General features: G+C 46.8%; 2 protein-coding genes across 21 annotated transcripts in view; one reads left to right on the forward strand and one right to left on the reverse strand.

Annotated features, from left to right (window-relative positions):
- The window catches only part of SLC37A3 (solute carrier family 37 member 3), a 118819-nt gene extending 111764 nt beyond the window's left edge, over positions 1-7055 (reverse strand). For all 18 annotated transcript variants that reach the window (XR_014246989.1, XM_082400320.1, XM_082400321.1 and 15 more), the window contains exon 1: positions 6943-7055. The gene's annotated coding sequence lies outside the window, so the exon portion shown is untranslated. The remainder of the gene's footprint in view (positions 1-6942) is intronic.
- Positions 7056-9453: 2398 nt separating this feature from the next.
- The window catches only part of RAB19 (RAB19, member RAS oncogene family), a 19649-nt gene continuing 5184 nt past the window's right edge, over positions 9454-23918 (forward strand). The window contains exons 1-4 of one of the 3 annotated variants that reach the window (XM_082400382.1): positions 9484-9599; positions 10102-10299; positions 11716-11928; positions 13601-13784. In XM_082400382.1, coding sequence (XP_082256508.1) covers positions 11728-11928; positions 13601-13784 — 385 coding nt within the window. In that variant the 5' untranslated portion in view covers positions 9484-9599; positions 10102-10299; positions 11716-11727. Of the gene's footprint in view, positions 9600-10101; positions 10300-11715; positions 11929-13600; positions 13785-23918 lie in introns of all 3 variants that reach the window. The other 2 variants (XM_082400383.1, XM_082400384.1) reach the window with 2 other exon arrangements.

Below are 23918 nucleotides of genomic sequence, written 5' to 3' on the forward strand. Positions count from 1 at the left end.
TCCGGGAAGATCCCACATGCTGCGGAGCAACTAAGCCCGTGTGCCACAACTACTGAGCCCGTGCTCTAGAGCCCGCGTGCCACAACTACTGAGCCCATGTGCCACCACTACTGAAGCCTGGACACCTAGAGCCCGTGCTCTGCAACAAGAGAAGCCACCGCAATGAGAAGCCCACGCACCACAATGAAGAGTAGCTCCCGCTCACCGCTACTAGAGAAAGCCCGCGTGCAGCAACGAAGACCCAACGCAGCCAAAAATAAATTAAAAACAAAAACAAAAAAGCTTTAAAAAAAATTAAATTAACAAAATACCTTGTATGATAAACATACTACAATAATAGTCAAGGTAGGAGACAAACTCAAAAGCTTCCAGCACTAAAATTAGTGAATCACAGGACTTTGCCCAAGGTTGTGTTCCCTGTAACTGCTATTTATACTCCCGTTCTCTATTACAATTTATACTACTGCTTGGTAGATGAACCCAAAACCCTAAATGTTGAGAGACCCAGCTGAAAGGCCATTCTTGAAACTTTTGGATAAAAGATACAAAGTTGAGATGGTTAAAGTTATATAAACATTATAGCTGATTCACTTACTGGCTGTGAGCCCTTGGACACATCAACCTCTCTGAAGCACAGATTGTCATGTGTAAAATGGCCTATCTCTTCTGAGACCAAAATAAACAATGCATGTAAGGTATTAAGATAATTATTTTAGCCACTGATCTGCCCAGGGTTAATCCCACATCAGGAGAATACAGTTAATTTCATATAATCATTCTCCTTGAAAAATGTTAAAACAAAATTATGAGCCAAGTAAGACAACAAATTTCCACTCACAAAATGTAAATAAACTTTCTGTCTGTAATTCCAGGAGGTTACAAACCTGAGAGCTACTAGTGTTACTGCTAAATTTACCTCTACCCCCAAATTAAACATGACACCCAAGTGAAACAACTCAAAGTTTTAACCATTCTTTATATATCATAGCTCTTTGACCTGAACACACTCACAACTCAAAACACTGTACTGAATACTTCAGAAAAGGTTGTGGGTTATGAAATTCTATAATTAATTAGGTAAGAGAATAATTCCAAAAATGTATGCTCCAACAGATTGGAATTACTTGCTTCGGCAATAATGGTTGTGGATTTCAGGCCTGTACAGTTACATTAATGCTGTTAAATGACTACCAAGCCGTTTGAGACCATCTGGATTTAGTTTCTAAATAAACCACCTTTTCCTTAGCTACAGTGACAGGGAAGAAAATGCTTAATAAGTTCAATGGGAAAAGAGTTTAAACATTCATCTGATGTTGGCAGAATGCCATTTAAAATGAATACTATTATAACATCTGGTCTTATATAATCATAATCATTAATAACAATACCTTGCATTTATATGTCCTACATCACAGAAGTGATTTCTGATCATCTGTGAGCTCTGGAGCCCTGCAGAAGCACGGAGTTTTTGCCAAGTCCGACTCTATTAAGCACATCCTACTTTTAGACCATTTTCTTTCCAGCTCTGAATATAGACTGAACAAACGTCTAACATTTTTCAAGCATATGTAAATGCTGTTATAATTAATAAAGCCAAAATTCATTTTAAGTGTTTCTGAATAGAAGCTTGTCATTTAGTATTTTCTTAGTCCATGGATACTAAATATACAACTGTTATGTGAGAACAAGAATGACCTTTAAAAAAAAAAAAAACATAAAAAGTAAGATCCTTACCATCAAAAAGGATGCAGAACCATTGAGCCCTATTCTACTTTTCAAGGCTAGTTCATGATCATTAACTCATCTGATTTGTAAGAAGCTTTCTGAGATCCTATAGGATCACCCACACAACATACTTTCCAGGATGGAACGCTCCATATTGTGTGATCAAGGCTGAATAAAAAGATGGCTTCACATGTGACACGTCCAGGCAGAGGGCAATCTCCCCCTTATAAACACTGCCTTGGAATATAAAACATTCCCCAAATTTCACTTTCCATACATATTTAGAGTCCATTCCAACTCAAACATAGTAAGATTTAAAGTTGTCTTGTAGGGACTTCCCTGGTGGCGCAGTGGTTAAGAATCCGCCTGACAATGCAGGGGACATGGGTTCAATCCCTGGTCCAGGAAGATCCCACATGCTGTGAAGTAACTAAGCCCGTGAGCCACAACTACAGAGCCTGCACTCTGGAGCCCGCAAGCCACAACTACTGAGCCCACGTGCCACAACTACTGAAGCCCGGGCACCTAGAGCCCGTGCTCCGCAACAAGAGAAGCCACCGCAATGAGAAGCCCACGCACCGCAACGAAGAGTAGCCCCCGCTCGCCGCAACTAGAGAAAGCCCGTGCACAGCAACGAAGACCCAACGCAGCCCAAAATAAATAAATTAATTAATTAATTAATTTTTTAAAAATAAATAAATAAAGTTGTCTCGTATTAGGAACACTTTGGGGGAAACAGACTGCAGAGTGGAAAGGGGAGAGACTGGCAGAAAAGGAGATCACCGGCCACTTCCACCTCATCGGACCCATCCCCACCCCACCCCCACTGGAAGGAAAGGCTCTCTGGAAATGGAGAGAAGCAGTTAATCTACTTCTCCATACCATGACCCTGTTCTGAGAGTTCTTACCTTTCCTACCCTGGCGGACTCCTGCCTGCCCCCAGATAACACTGCTTCCTCTGGGGTCTCTCAGGGAGAAGCAATCTTCCTTCTCACAACCACTCCTCCTCCTTCCGAGACCCCAGCTTCTCCGAAGCTCCTGGGCCTCGCTGCCCCCTGCCCCTCACAGCCGTCGTCTCCTGGTCACCTGCTGTCCCCCCTCCGCTCTGTCTCATGTCAACACCCAGATGGGTAACCTAGCAGACCCTTGTCCTCTTCCCACCAATCTTTTCCTCTATCCCACGAGAAAAACCCACTCCGTGGTCAAAACCCGGCCCATGTCATCTACTAAGCAGTAAGTGCATCACCTCCCAAACTGCATTTCAAACATCTTGCTTTGTTTCCTTCCAGAAAACTGCTTACTTCATACTCCCCACTGCAAAGTCATTTTACCTCAGCAAGCTCCCAATTACGTCACCTCCCCATTTTTTCCCTTCAGCCATGACCCTCCTCCTGTCCTCATTCCCTTCTTTCCCAACTTAGAATCTGGACTATCTCCCTTACGGGCCTTTTTTCCTTGCTTGCCTCTGGCCTCCTCCCCTGGGCCCAAGTGGTTGAGTTTTGCCAGAGAAAAATCAAAGGAGCAGGCTGGTTTCACTTTTCAGATTCAAAACCACAAACCTCAAAGGGCATGCAGCTCTGCCCAGCAAGTCCACACTTCCCTAATGACCTGCTTTCTCAACATCTAAGATAACCACTTACACTTCTCTCTCTAAACTTCCAAGCTCTCTGTCCCCTTCATCTGGTACCACGGCTTTCTGCCAATGATTCCTAGAGCGCCAGCTCTAACTTGGACCCTCCAGCGCTCCCAGCGGCACAGCCAACCAACCACTTGAGGGCCCTCCTTGGAGCTGAAACACAATTTCACAATTCTTCACTTCCTCCCTCCACACCCATCCGTCCCCAGCACTGCCCTCAGAAAATGGTACCACCAAGGCAAGTAACACTTAGCCCTCATTTCTCCTTTCCTCTCAGCTTCCGCATCCAACCCACTACTAAATCCAGTCCTCTTCACCCCAAAATTCAGCCCAAATCCATCCTCTTCTCTCCATCCCCACAGCCACTACCAAGGTCAACCACGCACGTCTTCTACCAAGCCTAGTGCAACAGCCTCCTGCAGGGTTTCACTATTGTACATCTAGCACACACACCAGCCCCCTGCCGCCCATCACTCTTCACACATCAGCCAGAAACATATCTTAAAACATAAATCAGCTGTCATTCTTCTGCTTAAAATGCCTTCTTCACGGTTTCCCAAGACTCACATAAAACCACAAAACAAGAGTTTTGCCACGGCCTCCAAAACCTGTATGCAGTAGATGCTATACACATACGGTAGAAAGTTCAGAGGGTATGTACGCGGTGGCGCCTCCCTCCCTGTTCCCACGTCACCCGGGGCTCCTACCATCGCTTCTGCACTCTTGCAGAATCTGCACCTGTGCGTGCATTCCAGGCGTGGCCCCACACCCACACATACACAAATGGGAGCGTACAACACACACCATCCCGCACCATTTTTTTCCTTCACTTATCAGAGGTTGGAGGTCCACCCCATCTGCACCTACAGAGCTGCCGCAGTCCAGTCTCCTGCGGGACATCTGGGTGGTTCCCAATCCTTTGCCGGTGTACACAGTGTGGAGCTAGCCGTTTCCTCCTCCCCTGTGCCCGCCTAGCTCCGCCCCCCCACCAGCATCACTCCTCCACACGGCTACCGTCTCCCTAGCACCCAATCCCTTTCTTGCCCCTGAACACACCAAGCCCTTCCTTGCTTTGGGACTTCGCATTTGCTGTTCTGTTGTCTGACATGCTTTTCTCCTGGTTCTTTGCAAATGGCTTGCTCTTGCCTTTCCTTGGCTCAGCCTCAAGTGTCATCCCCTAGAGTGGCTGCCTGGATCGTCCTATCTAAAATGGTCTCCCTCTGTTACTACCTCTCCCATCTCCATCTGTTTCTTCCCTTCACAGCACTTCTCCCAATCTAATTGTCTGCTTTAATTGTTCACATGTTTATTGTTCACCTGTTAAGTTCCACATCTGTCTTAACACCACAGCTATAACCCCAGGGCCTAGCAGAGCATTTAGAATGATCAGTAAAGATTTTCTGAATGAATGAATGCTTTGACTGACGGCCAACACTGACTGCTTTCAAAGTGCCAGGCCCTGTGCTAGGCACTTACCATGTGCCATTGCATTTAGTTCTCACCATATCTTACAGATAAAAAAATGGATTTTAGAAAGTAATATATCTTAGGAGGTGAAAGGAGCATTCAAACCCAGACCTGACCCTAGACCCTATGTTATACTGTGTAAGAGGGAAGGTTAAAAGGTTAAAATATCCCAAGTTGGGTAAAACACAGTAATTAAAAATATCACACATTAAACACAGAAGTATAGATCCAGGATGGAAAAAAAGCACCTTATTAGTAACAGTGGTTCTCACACACGCTTAAATAAAAAGGGCAATTACTTCACTCCCTAGACTTCAGTTTTTATGTTTGCAAAGTAAAATGATTATGTATACTCAGTATAAAGAGGTAGGGGGAAAAGTATTAAATGGATAGTTGAGCTCGCCTATTGTGACAGTTGTGCATGCTGTAATTTACACAAGTATCTTTTTTATCCCACATGACCTCATTTGAAGTCGTTTCCCTGTATCATGTAAATCCTTTTATTCAAAACTCAAGTCTTCCTGTAACTTGTCTCTCTTCTTAAATTGTTCCTTACCACAGATGTAAAATACCTAGCACTTTTCTGTAAAATTCTCTCAGGGTTCCCTGAACCACGTTCTTCCTACGTATTTTGAACATATTCCAAAGACAACAGTTTTCAAGATAAAAATCTTTCCCTCTCCTAGACAAAGGACTTATACTCAAGTTAATGGTCATTGCCGTGACATTTCCTTATCACTGGTGAACAAGACAAATCAGAACCTGACACAATGACTAATACACTGGATCCTGACAGCTAGTGAGCAACAAGACAGTGCACCGACTTTGAGCTTATGAAAGTATCGTTTCAGGGTTATTTTCTGATGCAGAGACTGGATATCAAAGATTAATAAAAGATTGTCATCTGAAGCCACACCGCGGCCCACACAAAGGCATAAAAGTTCCAGCTGGAATTCTAGACCTTGCACTTAACTTCTTTGAGTCTCAATTTCCTCACTGAAAGATTAAATGAGACAATTTATAGAGAGTTCTAAATACAGCACCTGGGGCTTCCCTCGTGACGCAGTGGTTAAGAATCCGCCTGCCAATGCAGGGGACACGGGTTCGAGCCCTAATCCGGGAAGATCCCACATGCCGCGGAGCAACTAAGCCCGTGCGCCACAACTACGGAGCCTGTGCTCTAGGCCCGTGCTCTGCAACAAGAGAAGCCACCGCAATGAAGCCGGTGCACTGCAACGAAGAGTAGCTCCCGCTCGCCGCAACTAGAGAAAAGCCCGCACGCAGCAATGAATACCCAACGCAGCCAAAAATAAATTAAGTAAGTACAGTGCCTGGCATACAGCAAACATTCAACAAATGGGAAAAAAAGAATTCAAGCATCAAAACGCTGAAGAAAGAAGGTGGCCATTAAGAATATTTTGCTCACCCCAGGAAATCCCTACAATCCTTTCAGTAAGTTATCAGGGGATCGCCTAGTTTCTGGAAACACCAAAAACCCTGTGGACACATTCCCATAATCCCGTGAGAAGTGAGAACAAACAGACCACATTCTGCAAACAAGAATACTGAGTTAATGACGAAAAGCGATCAGATAAATTCCTGACCGAGACCGTGGTAGTTACCAAAAAGCAAAGCCCAGTAATTCCACTAAGACCCTCCTCCCTCTGTGGCCTCACTACATCCTCTCCAAAAGCCTGCCCGCCCTACCTGTGAGGCACCTTTCACCTGGTCTAGACGACAAACCCCTTTCTTGCACAGGCGCCCCCGCCGCCGCGCTGGCGTGGGGCCCGGCCGCCGGCTCTCCCCGGAGGCCCTCCCGATCCTCCCGCTCCCCTCCGCTGCGGTACTCGCCGGCCCCGCCAGGTCCCGGAGCACCTGGGCGCCGAGGAGCCAGGCCCAGAGTGGAGGGAACGAGGGGTGGCCGGCCTTGCCCGCGGCGCCACACCCACCGGCCGCCACCTTCTGCCTCTCCGCCCCGTCCCCTCGTCGCCTGGAAGCTCCTCGGACCTGCCCTCGACTGCGGCGCCCCCCACCCCCGCCCCCGCCCCCGCCCCCGCCCCCAGCCGGGTTCAGGCCCTTCTCGGCTCGGGCCCGGCGCGCCGCCGCTCGCGCACCCGAGTGCCGCAGTAGTCGTTGCGCTCCGGCCGGCCGGCAGCTCCTCTCGCTACGCAGCGCCCGCAAGCTTGCCACTCCCGCCGCCACCTCACCGGCGCCGCCGCGGCCAGGGTTTCCGGGCACTCACGTGACCCGTCGGTACCCGCGGCATGCTGGGAGTTGTAGTCCGACCGCGCGGCTTTACCTGAGGGCTGCTGGGCAGGGAGTGGAGGGGGGGAGGGGAGGGGGAGGAGAGGGGAGGGGAGGGGGAGGGGAGGGGGAGGGGAGGGGGAGGGGAGGGGGAGGGGGGAGTGTAGGCTTCCAGACGCCGCCGGAGGCCTGGGTGGACCCGGCAGCTTCGAGGGGGAAGTGGGGGTCGGGGGGACGGACAACGGCCAGGACTGTTAGGAAAGAAGCAGTGCGGGAGAGAGAGGATATAATCTGGGAAGAAATGATGTATATATAAATAATCTTTTTTTCAAAAAACCTTTATTCTGCATTTTGTTTTGAGAGAAAGAAACGCGCTGCTAGGTGTGCTACTGACCTGCCATGAGGGCATAAGCTTTAAATTTTTGTTGAATTAAATACAGTTGCCCATAAGGACAGGATTATTAGTCTGTCGGTATAATTCACTGTTGTACATCCCACCCCCATCACCCAAATAAATGAGTGTTAAGATCCTGGCAGCCTCAAGCAAAAACTGAAGGCCTTACAACACATGACTCTGAACAAGGGTCTTTTGCCCTCCTGGGCTCTCTTTCAACTAATAGGGAAAAAAAAAAAAAAAAAATTTAAGTCTTTCAACCCAGAAAACCTGTCCACAAAGATAGCAGATTAGAAAACAGTTTTATTATTGAATACGCTTTGAACCAGACTGTGACGCACATCACAGGCAACACGCTAAGAGGTAGCAAAGGAAGAAAGGAATCTCCCCCTTACATCGCCAGGCAGACACTACCCGCTTCAGGCAAGTTCTCAGGTAATCCAAGTGTGAAGTCTGAGTCAGCTGGGGTTTTTTGGTTTCGGGGTTTTTTTTTCTTTTTTTCTTTATCAGTAATCATTACCAGAAGAAGAAAACATTTTGACACCTAACCTCACTGACACATCTCACGGGTTTTATTTCCTGCCCCTGCCCATACATTTGTCGTGGCTCTTGACCTACATTTCATTTTCAAGCCGCATACGCATGACTGTGGCTTTCAGAGCACAGTCTGCAGGGCCTTCCCTGGTAGTCCAGCGGTTAGGACTCTGCCCTTCCATTGCTGGGGGGCACGGGTTCAATCCCTCATCAGGGAACTAAGATCCCTCATGCTGAATGCGAACTAGGATTCTTTAAATAAAATAAAGATTTAAAAAAAACAACAACAACAAAGCACGGTATGCAGCAGTAGTATTTGGCAGTGTCTTTTGTTTTCTTGCTCTACCTGCCAACATTGGGTTTATCCTCCCCAAAAGAGAGGTTCCTGAAAGTGATGTGTAAATGGAATTTGGGGTAAGATAAATCATCATTTACAGGTTTTCTGGAGAAATGTTCTTGAGTAGTGAGTAAATTGTCCTCTGTTTCAGCGCTAGGCCTCAACCCACAGTAAGAAATACATCTTACATCACCCCCAGCACACACGTGCCTGCTCACAACTGATGCAAACAGCTCACGCAACAATACTCTTACTCCATGGAATGCATTCTGAATTGTTTTCCTAATCTTTTCTGTAAAAACGCTGGTTACAACCCACTAAATTTGACTTCATGACTCATTAATGGGTCTCAGCCCACAGTCTGAAACCACTACACCAGTTTAATATTTTATCAGTCGGGATGTTTCTGTTTTGCATGTTGTGCCTATAGCTTAACTGCCTGCTCAGCACGTTCCACAGAGTGGAGCTGATCTGGTCCCCATGCTAGAAGCAGTGACTCTTCCAGACTCTGTGGGGAAAAAACAAAAAGGAAACTTCACCTCAGCTCCACGCTTCTCCTGCCAGCATGAGGGACTGACGAACTCCAGGTCTTCCTAGAAAGTAACCTTGGTTCTGGGGTACATTTTGTGGGGGGAAGGAAACATTTTTTTTTCAGCTCTTTCTTCCCCTGCAAATTCAAAGTTGTTTTAGTTTTTTAATCTTCTCTTTGGATCACCTCCTTTCTCTCAGTGGCTCCTCAGGAAAGGTTATTCAAGTCCACAAAACAGTTAAATGACTCAAAACCCAGATCTGTCTCCTCCTTTAAGTTGCTGTCCTTCAACTAGCCACCCCCACCCCAGCCAAACAGGGGACACCAGGAAAAATTGGGGGTAAGGGCCACCTAAGAGAATGTGAGCTGAAAGAAAGAGCAGGGCGGCTCAATAGGTGTTGGCTGAGGTAGCTAGATGGTCCTTTTCATTTTGGGTTTGCTGGATAACATGTGAGGCTAAGAAGCCGAGGAAAGGTGACCTAGTGTGGCCTCACCCTGTGCTTTGTACCCAATGGCAGCTCCTCCGGATGGGGAGGGAGGGGGAGGCGGAGGGAGGGAGGGTTGACACTTTCCTTTCACTTTCTCAGGCCACCAAACCTGACACCTGGGGACAGAACTACAGTTCCCACCACACCTCGAGACAGGAGGAAGAAGGGGCACGGAGGACCAAAAGGAAAACCAGGAGAAAGAGCAAACAATACCTACCCCCGGCAGAGGTGAGAGAGCCAGACAGGTAAGCAACAGGTGCAGGTTACAGGATGCAGGATGGAGGGTGTTGGAGGGTGGGCATCGCTTGTTTCTCCTTGCAGGGCGTGTAGGCTGAGGTGAAGGGGGCTTTTGTGGAAACCCTGAGGACTTACTTGGTTGGGGGGGGGTCATGGAAGTAAGATTTCAGCTCAAATTACAGGGATAAGACACCGGAAGTGGAATGGCTTTCTTTACTTGAAAAGCCCGGGGAAGAGTTGTTTGATTATGTCTCGTGTCTGCTGGATCATTTAGCCACAGTGATTTCAGAGGAGTCCAAGAGAAGTGAGGATCCTCCACCTGTTTAAAGCTCGCGGTTTTTACGTACAGATTTTAATTTGTGTGATGATACAGACTTGTCCTTTTCTATGACTTCTGAGAAAACCAAAAACCGAAACTGGGGGAAATCAAGAAGGGTGTCATAGGCAGGAACAATTTGCAGCACATCAAGTTTCATCATCAAATGAAATAAGGTTTCCTGTATTTTTAAGAGACATCTGACGAGGAGACCCAACACAACCGAAGAACAGTTGAAGGGCCCGGGTATACCTGCCATGAGGGGACATGGGTGCTGCTCCAAATATCTGCTGGGCTGTGAAGTAGGAATGTGCTGTCATGTGGAATAGGAGTCCTGATGTAGCACGAGGGTCCACAGATGGAAACCTCAGGGAGATAGATTTCAACCCCATGTAAGTTAGAGCTGTGCACACAACATAGATTTTTTCAGGAGGTAGTGAGCTCCTTGTGATCTGAGATGCTGTGGATATTTAAGCAGAGACACTGAAGGTGGGAATAAAGTTTCAGGTGGGTGATTGTGTCGGTCAACACTTCCCAAGGCTAGCTAGTCATCAAAATCACCTGGGAGTGTGTGCATGTTTTTAAATCTATTTAGCAGACCTAAGATGGGCTCCAGGAATATATATGTATTTAATTATCTTCCCAGGTAATTCTGATAATCAGTTAGTTTGGGAGACTGTCATGAGAAACTTTCTTTTCCAGCCTATGGTAGAGTATGGCACAAACATTCGAACCACAGGGTCTTTTTGTTTGTTTCGTTTTGTTTTGTTGCACCTCGAGGCTTGTGGGATCCTAGTTCTCCAACCAGGGATTGAAACCGGGCCTTTGACAGTGAAAGCGCAGAGTCTCAACCAGTGGACCGCCAGGGAATTCCCCACAGCTTTCATTTTGAATATTCTCAGCATCATAATTTCCAGGACAAGAAAAAGCAGGTGCCAACCAGAAGAAAAGGGCTATGTGACTCTTCCCGAAACTGACTTGTCTGTCAGGTCTCGTTGATGCTTGCTGCTGGTTGCCTGGCCATTCAGTCTTCCAGTAATTTGTCTTCCTCCCATGTGACATGGAGATAGGCTGACAGCTAGGCATGTCTCCCACCTGATGACTGGCAGGTAAAACACTCCTGCTGGGCCCCGAGGCATGTGGGATCTCAGTTCCGGGACCAGGGATCAAACCCACCACCCCCTGCGGTGGAGGCACTGGAAGTGTGGAGTCCTAACCCCTGGACCGCCAGGGAAGTCTCAGTCAATGCTGTCATCTGAGAGTGTTGACTGTGTCCTGGGCCCAGCAGAGAACAGCAGTAGAACCTCTTCATTCCAAGGTCACCCCTAAAGTAATGTTAACTCCCCTAGGACAGGTGGGGTTTGTGCGGGCAGCTCCCTCTTACCTGACCAGTAATTAACGTCCTTGTCCCACGAGGATGGCAGTGCTAGGAAAACAGTGACCTCCCTCTGTCCTGTCCTGTGCTGAATCCCGAGTGCCAAGAATAGTTCCCGGCCCCTGGTAGCTGTTCACTAACACAGGGGTCCCCAACCCCCCGGGCCGTGGACCAGTACCAGTCCTGTTAGGAACCCGGCCACAGAGCAGGAGGTGAGCGGCGGGCGAGCGAACGAAGCTTCACCCTGCTCCCCATCGCTCCCCATCGCTCCCCGTCGCTCGTCGCTCGCGTTGCCTCCTGAACCAGCCTGGCCCCCCACCCCGTCCGAGGAAAACTTGTCTTCCGCGAAACCAGTCCCTGGTGCCAAAAAGGTTGGGGACGGCTGCACTTAAGAGAGACTGAATTCCTTCTTTTCTTCCTTGATCTGTTCTAGGCGGCAAGAGCAATGCAATTCTCCAGCTCAGCCAGGGCAGCAGATGAGAACTTTGACTATTTGTTCAAGATCATCCTCATCGGGGATTCCAATGTAGGGAAGACGTGTGTGGTGCAGCATTTCACGTCCGGGGTCTACACAGAGGCGCAGCAGAACACCATTGGGGTGGACTTCACTGTGCGTGCCCTGGAGATCAACGGCAAGAAAGTGAAGGTCAGAGGGGGACAGGGGCGGGTCTGCCTCTTTTAGCCATGGTTCCTAACCCCGAAACACATGCCTGAGGCGTGAAAGATTTAAATATAAAATATGAAATCATTAAAATACCAGGAAAAAAAAACAGCATGGGAGTATTTATTTTTATCATTGAGGAATAGAGAAATCAGGCTTTAAAGTAAGACAAGAACCCAGAAGCCATAAGGGAAAATATTGCTCCATCTAACTATTTAAAGGTCAAATTAATACTCTTCTATATGATCATATAGAGGTCAAATTTCTACATACTCAAAAATACCATAAACAAAGTCAAAGATGAGTGACAAACTGGAAAGAAACATTTGCAAATATGGAACTGACAGAGAGCTAATTTCTTTGACGTGAAAAGAGCTCTGATAAATATCGAAGAAAAGACCAACAACCAAATACAAAAAGTAGGCACTCCACAGATTAGACAAAACAGCTACTTCACAAATTTTATATGAACTGGCTCATACATTTATGTGAAAAAGTAAAGGTGCCCACTGTCACTCATAATTAAAGAGATGAAATTAAAATAAGTGAGATAATATCATTTACCCATTTGATCAAAAAAGATCAAAAGGTGTTGGTGAAAATGTAATAAATGGATTTTGCATGGGATCCTTATTAAACAAACACAATAGTAAAAAGACATTTTGGAGGGACCCCCCTGGCAAGCCAGTGGTTAAGACTCCACGCTGCCAATGCAGGGGCGCAGGTTTGATCCCCGGTCCAGGAACTAAGATCCCACGTGCCGCACTGTGCAGCTAAAAAATTTTTTTTAATTAAATCAAACAAAAGTGCAATTTCTAAAAAAAAAGACATTTGGAGCCAATCAGGAAATTTTAATATGATCTGAGTATTAGATGATACTAAGGAGTTATTGAAAAGTTTATTAGCAGTGATAATGGTGTTACGGTTATATAAGAAAATGTCCATTTTTATTAGGAATGTATATTGATGGGAGTAGGCATGAAACGACATGAAGTCTGGGATTCTCTTTAAAATAATACGTCAAAGAAATCAACAGAAATGGCTCCATGAAGCAAGAGTGGCAAAATCTTGATAATTATATGGACATATGAGGGTTCACTGTTTTATTCTCTCTAGTTTTGTGTATGTTTGCAAACTTTCTTTAAAAAATAAATTTTATAAATAATGTGAGTATGAAGAAACAGGTACCCTCAGACATTGTTGGAGGGGGTATAAATTGATGCCACTGCCTGGGACGGTAATTGGAAGGTAGTATTATGATAACACTTCTAAACATGAACAGCCGAATGGTCCTTTAAAATCCAAACAGTTCAACGCTATCACCTTTTCCAGCATTAACATCAATGGACATACTCAAAAGATAAAGCCCAACATCTGGACGAAGGGATGAGTGTGGTAGGAAGGCAAAAGAACACCAGACCTTAGGACATTGGATCCGCCTCTCCCACTGAAGGGCACCTTAGGTGACGGCCCCCAACCTGAAAGCACATCCAGATTACCCTGGGGAGCAACTGAAAAAAGACAGATCCCTGGGCCCTACCCCAGGCCTCCTGAATTTGGATCTCTAGAAGTGAGACCCAGGGAACGACTTAGGCGAGCAAGTTCCCATCAGGGGTGGGAACTCCTGATGCGGACCCCCTTTCCTGCCCTTCTCCAGATGCAGGTGTGGGACACTGCAGGCCAGGAGCGCTTCCGGACCATCACCCAAAGCTACTACCGCAGTGCCCACGCGGCCATCATTGCCTACGACCTCACCCGGCAGTCCACGTTCGAGTCTGTTCCTCACTGGATTCATGAGATAGAGAAATACGGGGCGGCAAACTTGGTCATCATGCTGATTGGTAGGTTGATTTCAAAGTGTTTCGCTTTCCTTGACTGCCCGCCACCCCGCATGCTCAGTTTTTTCTGTGTTTCCAATGGCAGTGGGACAGGAAGCCATAAAAGTGCATGTGGCAGATGGGACCTCAGAAAACATCTGGGCCAGAAATTCCCATCAGGTTCACTTGAGCATGAGAGTGGGGTGGTTTGAACTTGTTAATAATACAGATTCCAGGGCCCCACCCTAGAGTTTCTCATTGCAAAAACCTGAGATGGGGCCAGACATCTAGATGAAGGTACACCCTGGCTGATTCGACACACGTCTGTACAGACTACACAGGAAGTATTCTGTAGTCTGAGCCTCACAGTGTCAGATGGCTCTTAATCCCCGGAGGAGCCACTCAGATGACTATGACTGACAACACTCTTGAATGACTTGTCACACCTGCTAAGATGCTAAGCAAATCTTAACAGCAAGCCAACGTCAAAATTAACCGCAACTTCAACTATACAAAGTGAACTCACAGCTTGAAATACGTGCCGTCCCATTGTGCATTCAGAAACGGGTAACGTGCTGTCACTTCCCTATAGTATTAGCTTTGCAAGCAGTGCCCCTCCTAAGGACGCTAATGTTTACCAGGTGGCTGCTTAATTTTGGCAAGTTGGTTTAGGTTCTTGCTACTCAAAGTGTGGTCCACGGACCAGCAGCATCAGCACCACTGGGGTTTTTGGTTTTAGGTTTCCTTTTCTTTTTTTTTGTATTAAGACTTATTTTTTCAGAGCAGTTTTTAAGGTTTTCAGCAAAATTGGGAAGGTACGGAGATTTCCCATATGCCCCCTGTACTCACACACGCATAGCCTCTCCCATATCAACATCCCCTACCAATGTGGTACATTTGTTACAAAGGATGAACCTACATTGACACATCCTAGTCATCTGAACTTCATAGTTTACATTATGGCTCATTCTTGGTGTTGTACTTTCTGTGGGTCTGGACAAATGTCTAAGGACAAGTATCCACCATGATGATATCATAGAGAGTATTTTCACTGCCCTAAAGATCCACGACATCAGCATCACTTTGGGGTTTGTTAAAAGTGCCCCATCTCAGGCCCCATTCCAGACCTACTGAATCTGAATCTTCATTTTAACAGGATCCTAGAGAGATTCATATGCAAATTAAAGTTTGCAGAGCACAGGTCTAGACAGCTGCTGTGGGACTGAGAGCTAAACATACCATGTTTAATGGATTATTTATCCATTGACAGGCATATCCTAGCTGCATATCAGAAGGTAAGTTACCTTCTGAGCCTTAGTTTCCTCATCTATAATATGCAATCAGTATTCACTAGGGTTGTTGTAAAGATGTGATGAGATAATGTGTATACATCACTTGACAGTGCCTGGCACATAGTAGGTGCTTCATAACAGGTGTGGGATTTGTTTCTAGAAGGTTCATTTGTTTGAGGGAACTAACTCATCTGTGTTCCTTAAACAATGGGGTGGGGTGCTTATGGTGAGGGTACAAGTCCCTGGGACCTAGGAAAAACCAGCAGTCAAGCCCAGCCAGAGTGGGAGACACAGTGGAACCAGGCCACCCATCACAAGCAGGAAGTTGGGGACCCTCCTCTCAGGGCTGGGCTCTGTGTACCAGCCCTGTGTACCAGCCTCCTCCACCATTGTGTATCTATGTCTTCTCTCAGAGCTGCTTCTTACATTCAGGATACTGTGGGCCTGCAGCGCTCTCTCCCACTGAACCCTCCCTCCTGGGTTCCTCAAAGTATCATCCCCAGCCTGCTCCTGCCACAAAATCCCTCATTCTCTCATACCCTCTAGCTCACATTCCTCAGAAAGGAAATCCCATTGTCCCATTCCTTTTGTTTAATACTTAATTTTTAAAAAAAGATTTATTTATTTATGTATTTGGCTGCGCTGGGTCTTAGTTGCAGCACACAGGGTCTTTTAGTTGAAGTACGCACGTGGGATCTAGTCCCCTGACCAGGTATCCAACCCAGGCCCCCTGCATTGGGAGCGTGGAGTCTTAACCACTGGACCATCAGAGAAGTCCCGCCCCATTCCTCTTTCTCATGGCAAAGCCTGGCCCAGGCTGCTGGCCAACCTCACGGCAGGCAGGCCTGGGGTAAGGTGCCTGCCCTGGACCAAGCAGCTGGGCCCCGAGGCGGGAGGCAGTGACAGGAAGCATAGCCGGGCTGCAGACGGTCCACAGAAGAGGTCACTGGCACACATCGTTGGCACATCTAGCCCATTTATTATTACCATTGCGATTCCAAAAAAGGACTTGTTATTCTAGAACCATGTTTTCCCTGTCTTTGCCGTTTTAAGTCACAGTCTAGCCCCTATCATATGCATGGCCTTGAAGAGAATGCTGCTTTGTAACTCATTCTGCTTCTTGTAACTTAAGAATCAAAGTCATTCCAAGAGCCTAGACGGGGCTCGTTCCTTCCTGCTGCATCAGATCAAAAGCTCCCTATCCACAGCCAGCTGCCAAAGAAAATGCGCCTCAAACTTAGCCCCTTTTTTCAGAGGGGCTGTGTCTTTTCCCTCATGGCAGAAACCAGGAGAGATTAGTGAGAGTGGGAAACGGCCTCCACATGGAGAGCGACTTGTCTTTTTGGAGAAGAGTGAGCTGCCTCCTCTCTCTTGTTACTTCTCAGCCAAAGGTCCCTTCTGGGACCAGAAACTTTATTGATTTCACTTCAGATATAAAGAACACTTCTTCAAAAGGCAGAGTTCAGGGCTTCCCTGGTGGTGCAGTGGTTAAGAATCTGCCTGCCAATGCAGGGAACACGGGTTCGAGCCCTGGTCTGGGAAGATCCCACATGCCACAGAGCAACTAAGCTACTGGGAAGATCCCACATGCCACAGAGCAACTAAGCCCGTGAGCCACAACTACTGAGCCTGCGCTCTAGAGCCCACGAGCCACAACTACTGAGCCCGCGTGCCACAACTACTGAAGCCCGCGCACCTAGAGCCCGTGCTCCGCAACGAAGAGTAGCCCCCGCTCACTGCAACTAGAGAAAGCCCGCATGCAGCAACGAAGACCCAACGCAGCCACAAATAAATAAATAAATTTATTTTAAAAAAAAGAAAAAGGCAGAGTTCAGAGTTATAAAAATAAACACTGACCCCCAACAGAGCTGTATTTCTTCCTCAATAACCACTTCTTCGAAGCACCGAGGAGAACACTGGCCAAGGTTCCTGACACCCTTCACAACAGCTGCTCCTGAAGTGTGAGGACCAGGAGGGGTGACAAGAAGATGTGATGACAGGTGACATTTACTAAACTCCACTCTGAGTCCGCCCCTGGGTCCCTTCATTTAATCCTCACAACCATCCTGAGAAGCAGAGACGACCATCCTCGTCTCCCAGCTGAGGAAACCGAGGCCTCTGGAGGTTAAGTATCCTGCCAAGGAGCTCAGCCGAGTTACCTACTGACAGGTGAGGCAGGATTTGAATCAGAGCCCCGGGTGGTTCAGTTCCTGTCCAACCACTTTCCAGTAGCTGGTCAGGCCGACAGTCGCCCCGGAGGCCCCCTGAAGCTCTGGTTGAGGCAATGTCTCGTTCACTCCAGTGCCTGGACTTTGCAGTCAGACAGCTTTGGGTTCAAATCTCCCTCTCTGTCCTTCCTGTCTGAATTTGGTCTCATCCCTCTCTCTAAATTTCTACTTACTCATCTATAAAACTGGTACCTGCTTCAAAGGTATTGTTGAATTGAAAGGATCAAACAAGGTAACATATAAAGCACTTAGCACAGTGCTGAGACCTCAGTCCAGGGGAGCTGTCCTGCCCTGCTGAACGAGGGGCTCAGAGGGCATCCCCAGGAGAGGGGGGACATAGCTGAGCCGGCAGGGAAGGTGGGAACCCCACCAATAGTAGCTCCCAGGGCAAGGAAGCTTGGGTGTGAATCCCTTGCATCCCACTGAGGGGAACTACGCAGTCCTAATCTCACTGGCGGTTACCCAGGAAGGTGGGTTGGATCCCTCTTCCATTAAATTCACAGGTTTCCCAGGAAACGTTGAAGCAGAAGAACCTTGAAAGCTGCCATGCAAAGCCACCCTGCCCAGCCATCCCCTCTGGGCTGTCTTTGGAAGGGCTCACCCCTTCTCCACCGCCGCCTTCTCCTCCCTTGCTGGCCCCGCCCCTTGCTGGCCCCGCCCCCCCACCAGCACTGTCCTTCACTCCTCCTCCCCCTACTGCAGAAACAGGTGGGGCAGAGTAGGGGAACAAATGCCAAGATGTGGTGGGATTTCCATGAATCTCACAACTTTTGCTTGATATTTACTCCCTCGTCTGTCTGTTGTAACAAACGTCTCTGCCCCACTTCTTAACTGGTTCTAGAAACGCCCCCAGAGATGATCAGGACGTGTCCCCAGTGTTCCCGCTTATGACGCATCCAATCCCAGGGGCTGACACCACGGGTCTTCCTGTTTACTGTCAGTGGCCTCCTCGCCCTAATCTGGGATCGCTACCTGTGCTGTTCCCTCACAGAAGTGTCCCTGCCCCTTTCCCCATATTTTCCATTCTGTCTCCATGGTTCTTCACACAAATGGCTCTTCCTCAAAAGTTTACCCCAGCCCCTAGAGGCCATGTCACCACCGTACAATATCAAAGAGACGATTGTGCGTTGATTTGTCCTGTTCCTTCCCCTCCAGCCATTCACAGGGAACCCAGCTCCTCAGTAATGTCCCTCTGTTTACTTATTTAAAAAAATTTTTTTTTAATTTTATTTTTATTTATTTATTTTTGGCTGCATTGGGTCTTCGTTGCTGCACGCGGACTTTCTCTAGTTGCGGCGAGCGGGGGCTACTCTTCGTTGCAGTGCGCGGGCTTCTCATTGCAGTGGCTTCTCTTGTTGCAGAGCATGGGGTCTAGGTGCGTGAGCTTCAGTAGTTGTGGCACACGGGCTCAGTAGTTGCAGCTCACGGGGTCTTGAGCGCAGGCTCAGTAGTTGTGGTGCATGGGCTTAGTTGCTCCACAGCATGTGGGATCTTCCCGGCCCAGGGCTCGAATCCGTGTCCCCTGCATTGGCAGGCGGATTCTTAACCACTGCGCCACCAGGGAAGCCCCTGTCCCTCTGTTTAAAACCTTCGGTGTCTCCATCACCCCCAAAATAATGCACAAATTCCTGAACATCATTCACAAGGTGCCCTGCTTTCCCCTGGAGATGGCTGCTTCTTATCTTTTTCTCATCCCCCTCTGCTCTGTTTCTAACTTCTTAACTCTTCTTACTCCCTCAGAGTAAGGGTTTGGGAGCCAATTTCCTTTTGTAGGTTATGTGGCTGTTCTGTCTCTTAACATTCTTTGGCATCTGCTATTTGTCCCCTTAGGATCTCGGGCAAACTTTCCACTTAAACCCCTGTTATATTTAAAGGTCCACAATCTCTCAGCAAAAGCTCTTAGAACCCAAGATTTCACAGTTCAGAATTTGGCAGATCTTAGAAGGGTGCATTCTATGTTACGTAATACCCTAAGGGTCTGGGCCAATGCCCTGTGGTCAAATGCATTAATATTTATGCAGTGAAATGAATGAACAGTCGTACAAAGCAGGTTGAATAAAAACTTCAAATGGCCAGTTGAGGGCAGATTTTACTGTCAGATGAATTACCAAAAAACTTAGGAGTTTTGGAGTGTTTCGGATTTGGGAAAGGCAGATAAGGGATTGTGCATCTGTACTACTAACAACTCGTACCACTCACCTGGTCCTTAGTATATAGTACTTCCTGACCCGTCTCCGCCTGGTAAATGCTTGTATAGCTATTTAATTGTCTGTGTGTCTCTCATGCCTCCCTGACAAGATGAAGACCCCTTCCCATATCTCTCTGGGTGCCCAACACAGAGCACTTAGCAAGCAAGGACTTGGATTCCGTGTAGCAAGCACACGGTTTCTTTCCCTTCCACCAGGTGTCCGGGTCCATCCTGAGGTGCACAGCTACCAGCTTTGGGGAGGCTGCACAGCGCAGAGTCAGGGTTATTAATCTGCCGTGGTGATGGGGCAGCTGGGAGGAGCAGATTATAAATGCAACCCGGCCCAGAACCCCATAGACCAAAGTGAGGAATGCAGAGCGGGAGACCAGACTCTGGGCTCAGGGATTCCTACTTCCACAGCATCCCTTCCCCCACCAACCAAGAAGCAGGGCTTTGTCCCCAGCTTAAACCTCACTAGCTATACAAATGCGTGTAGTTCTCTTGAAGGTACTACCTGAATGTTTCCTGTGGCTGCCCGTAACTAATTACCATAAACAGAGCGGCTTAAAACAACAGAAATTTGACCTCTCTCAGTTGCGGATGCCAGAAATCTGAACTCAGTATCACTGGGCCGAAGTCAAGGTGTCAGCAGGGCCACGCTCCCTCTGGAGGCTCTTGGGAAGACACTGTTCCTTGCCTCGCTAGCTTCTGATGGCTGCCATCATTCTTTGGCTTGTGGCCGCACCACTCCAGTGTCTGCCATCTTCACATCCTCAATGTTTGTACTCAAGTCTCCCTCAGCCCGGCTCTTAAAAGGATACTGTACATGATTATGTTTAGGGCCCACCTAGCTAATCCAAGATATCTTCCTCTCCCCATGCCCCACTCCCATCTCAAGGTCCTTAACTTAATCACATCTGCAAATACCATTTTTCTAAATAAGGTAATGGTTACAGTTTCCAAGGATTAGAACCTGGTATCTTTGGGACCATTTTTCAGCCTACCACAGTACCAGAAGGGGTAATGTCCACTGAAAAAATTCTTGGATTTAACCTTAGTTGGGGATAATTATGATCTAAGTCTAGCTTTGTCAATGAGCAGGTTAGTGACTGTCACTATGAGAAAGTATTTTTTTCCCCAATCCTTTTTATTGGGACATGTTTAAAGAGAAGTACATCAACACGGATTTATCACAAAGAGAACACCTGTGTAAACACCCTTCTCCTCAGGTCAAAAAAGAGAATATGGCCAGCACCGTCCCTTCAGTCTCCCCTTCATGCCCCTCCCAATTACTCCCTCTCCTCCCCCCAAGGTAAACACAACATGCTTTTCATAGTGATCACTCCCTTCCTTCTCATATCATCTTACCCCCTAAGCCCACATCACTAAATGCTGCAGTTTTGTTTTGCTATTGTTTTTGAACTCTACAGAACTGGAGTCATACAAATATCTTTTTTAAAAATATTTATTTATTTATTTATTTGGTTGCACCGGCTCCTTAGTTGCGGCATGCAAACTCTTAGTTGCGGCACGCATGTGGGATCTAGTTCCCAGACCAGAGATCGAACCCGGGCCCCTGCATTGGGAGCACGGAGTCTTAACCACTGCACCACCAGGGAAGTCCCGACACAAATATCTTTTATGTCTAAGCTTCTATGGCTCAACGTGGAGTTTATGAGTTTCATCCACATTGTTGCATGTAACTGTAACCTGTTCTTTTGCAATAATTTGTATAATCTTCCTTTGCAAAGTCTCTCTTCTTTCTATTGGTGATAGACATTTGAGTTTTTTCAGTTTGGGACGATTAGGAAAATTGCTGTTCTGAACATCCTTGTATATGTTTATTGATGCACATGGGCACACATTTCTGTTGCGTACACACCTGAGAGCAGAACTGCATATTCCTGCAATTCCAGTAAGATCATCTCAGACTCCATAATCCCGCCGGCAGGGTCTGCAAGTTCCGGTTGTTCTACATCCTCACCAGCACTTGCTATTATCAGATCTTTTCATTTCTTCCATCCTGATAAGTGTGTCGTGATATCACTCGCGTTTTTTATTTGCAGGTCCCTGTTCATTGTTGAGGTCAAGCACCTTTTCATACACTTTTTAGCTATTTGGATATTCTCTTTTCAATTCTCATGCCCATTTGTCTTTTTCTTATTGATCCCTACAAGTACCTTATGTTTTCTGGAAATAATCTATGTTGGTCCGGGTCTTCCAGGAAGATGTCAGGACAGGATCCGATAGACATGCAAGAGATTTATTGGGAGAAATGGCCGTGAGGGGTAAAGAGGAAGGAACAGAAGGAAGCAGGGAGAGTCTTCTACGTGATGCAGACCTGCCCCTGGGAAGGAGAGAAGGGAGGGAGGAGGATGGTGTCTAAGAAAGGTTCGTTCAGCCCCAAACCAAAGCTGCCTGATAGAGGAATGGAATCCTGGTCTCTGCAGCAGGGGCCTGCGTTAGTGCCTCCCTGTGCTGGGGCCTCTGCACCAGCTGTCGGAGGACAGTGGGGTAGCAGCTGGGCTGGGGTCACCGATGCTCCCTGAAGTCAGTTCTCTTGAAGGAGCTCTGAGCCCTTTGTCAATTGCATGTGTTGCAAATACATCTTTCACTTTTATTTATTTATTTTAAATTTTATTTATTTATTTTTTTAATGTTTTGGCCGCGCCGTGCGGCATGTGGGATCTTAGTTCCCCGACCAGGAATCGAACCCATGCCCCCTGCATTGGAAGCTCGGAGTCTTAACCACTGGACCACCAGGGAAGTCCCTCATCTTTCACTTTTTTACTCTCAGAGTTCCTCTTCACTCTCCTGATGGTGTATTTTGATGAATAGACATTTTTAATTTTAATATATTTCAATCCATCAACCTTTTCCTTAATGATTATTGCTTCCTGTATCCTATGTAGGAAAATTTACCCTAATTGAAATCATTAACATAGCCTTACATTATCTTTTGAAGTTTGCTTGCTGTATTTGTTTTTTGTTTTTTTAACATCTTTATTGGAGTATAATTGCTTTACAATGGTGTGTTAGTTTCTGCTGTATAACAAAGTGAATCAGCTATACGTATACATATATCCCCATATCTCCTCCCTCTTGCGTCTCCCTCCCACCCTCCCTTTCTTGCTGTATTTGTTTGTTTGTTTATAATTTATTATGACTTTTACATTTAGATCTGCAGTCTACCCAGTATTGATTCTGGTGTACAGTGAGAGGTCTGGGCCAAAAATTTGTAACTATTCATGTAAAGATCCAATTGCCTCAGTACTATTGACTAAAAAGGCAATCTTGTCCACTGCTCTGTGGCACCATCTTTCTGTGAAGGGTACATATATTCATGAGTTTGTTTCTGAGCTTTTTATTCTACTCTACTGGTCTATTTCATGCATTCTCTTGGAGGGCAAAAATATTTTAGATATTACAGTGGTTTGTGGCCTCCAAAGGACCAGATATACAGTGTATTTGTAGGGTCTGTACACAAATTTTGTAGGGTCTGTACACAAAGGTTCACTGAAGCACTATTCATAATAATAAAAAAAACTAGAATCAACTCAGTTTCCTTCATATGGGTGGATAGTTAAACAAACTGTGGTATATCCATACCATGGAACATGACTCAGAAATAAAAAAGAAGAAACTACGGATACATACATCACTCTGATGGCTCTCAAGAGCTGAGAAAAGCCAATCTCCAAAGGCTACCTACTGTATGAGTCTCTTTTTTTAAAATAAATTTATTTATTTTTGCTGCATTGGGTCTTTGTTGCTGCGGGTGGGCTTTCTCTAGTTGCAGGGAGCTAGGGCTACTCTTCATTGTGGTGCGTGGGCCTCTCATTGCGGTGGCTTCTCTTGTTGTGGAGCACGGGCTCTAGAGCGCAGGCTCAGTAGTTGTGGCGCACGGGCTTAGTTGTTCCATGGCATGTGGGATCTTCCCGGACCAGGGCTTGAACCTGTGTCCCCTGCATTGGCAGGTGGATTCTTAACCACTGCGCTACCAGGGAAGCCCCTACATAACTTTCTTGAAATGACAAAATTATACAGATGGAGAACAGATTAGTGGTTACCAGGGGTCAGGGATTAGAGCTGGTGGGAGGTCGCAAAGGGTAGCACAGGGAGCACTTCGTGGTGATGGAACTGTCCTGTATCTTGACTGCACTGGTAGGTGTAGGAATCTACACATGTGATCAAATTGCACACATACACACACACACGCACACACACGCACACACAGGCATACACACAAAGGTATGTGTGTATAATTTGTGAAATCTGAATAAGCTCTGTGGGTTGTATTAGTGTCAATTTCCTGGTTTTGATATTGTACTGTAGTTGTGCAAGAGGTTACCATTGGGGGAAACTGGGTGAAGAGTACACTGGACCTCCCTGAATATATATATATATAGTGTGTGTGTGTGTGTGTGTGCAATTTCCTGTGAATCTAGAT

The sequence above is a fragment of the Balaenoptera borealis genome, assembly GCF_965194805.1.
Source record: "Balaenoptera borealis genome assembly, chromosome: 7".
Lineage (NCBI taxonomy): Eukaryota > Metazoa > Chordata > Mammalia > Artiodactyla > Balaenopteridae > Balaenoptera > Balaenoptera borealis.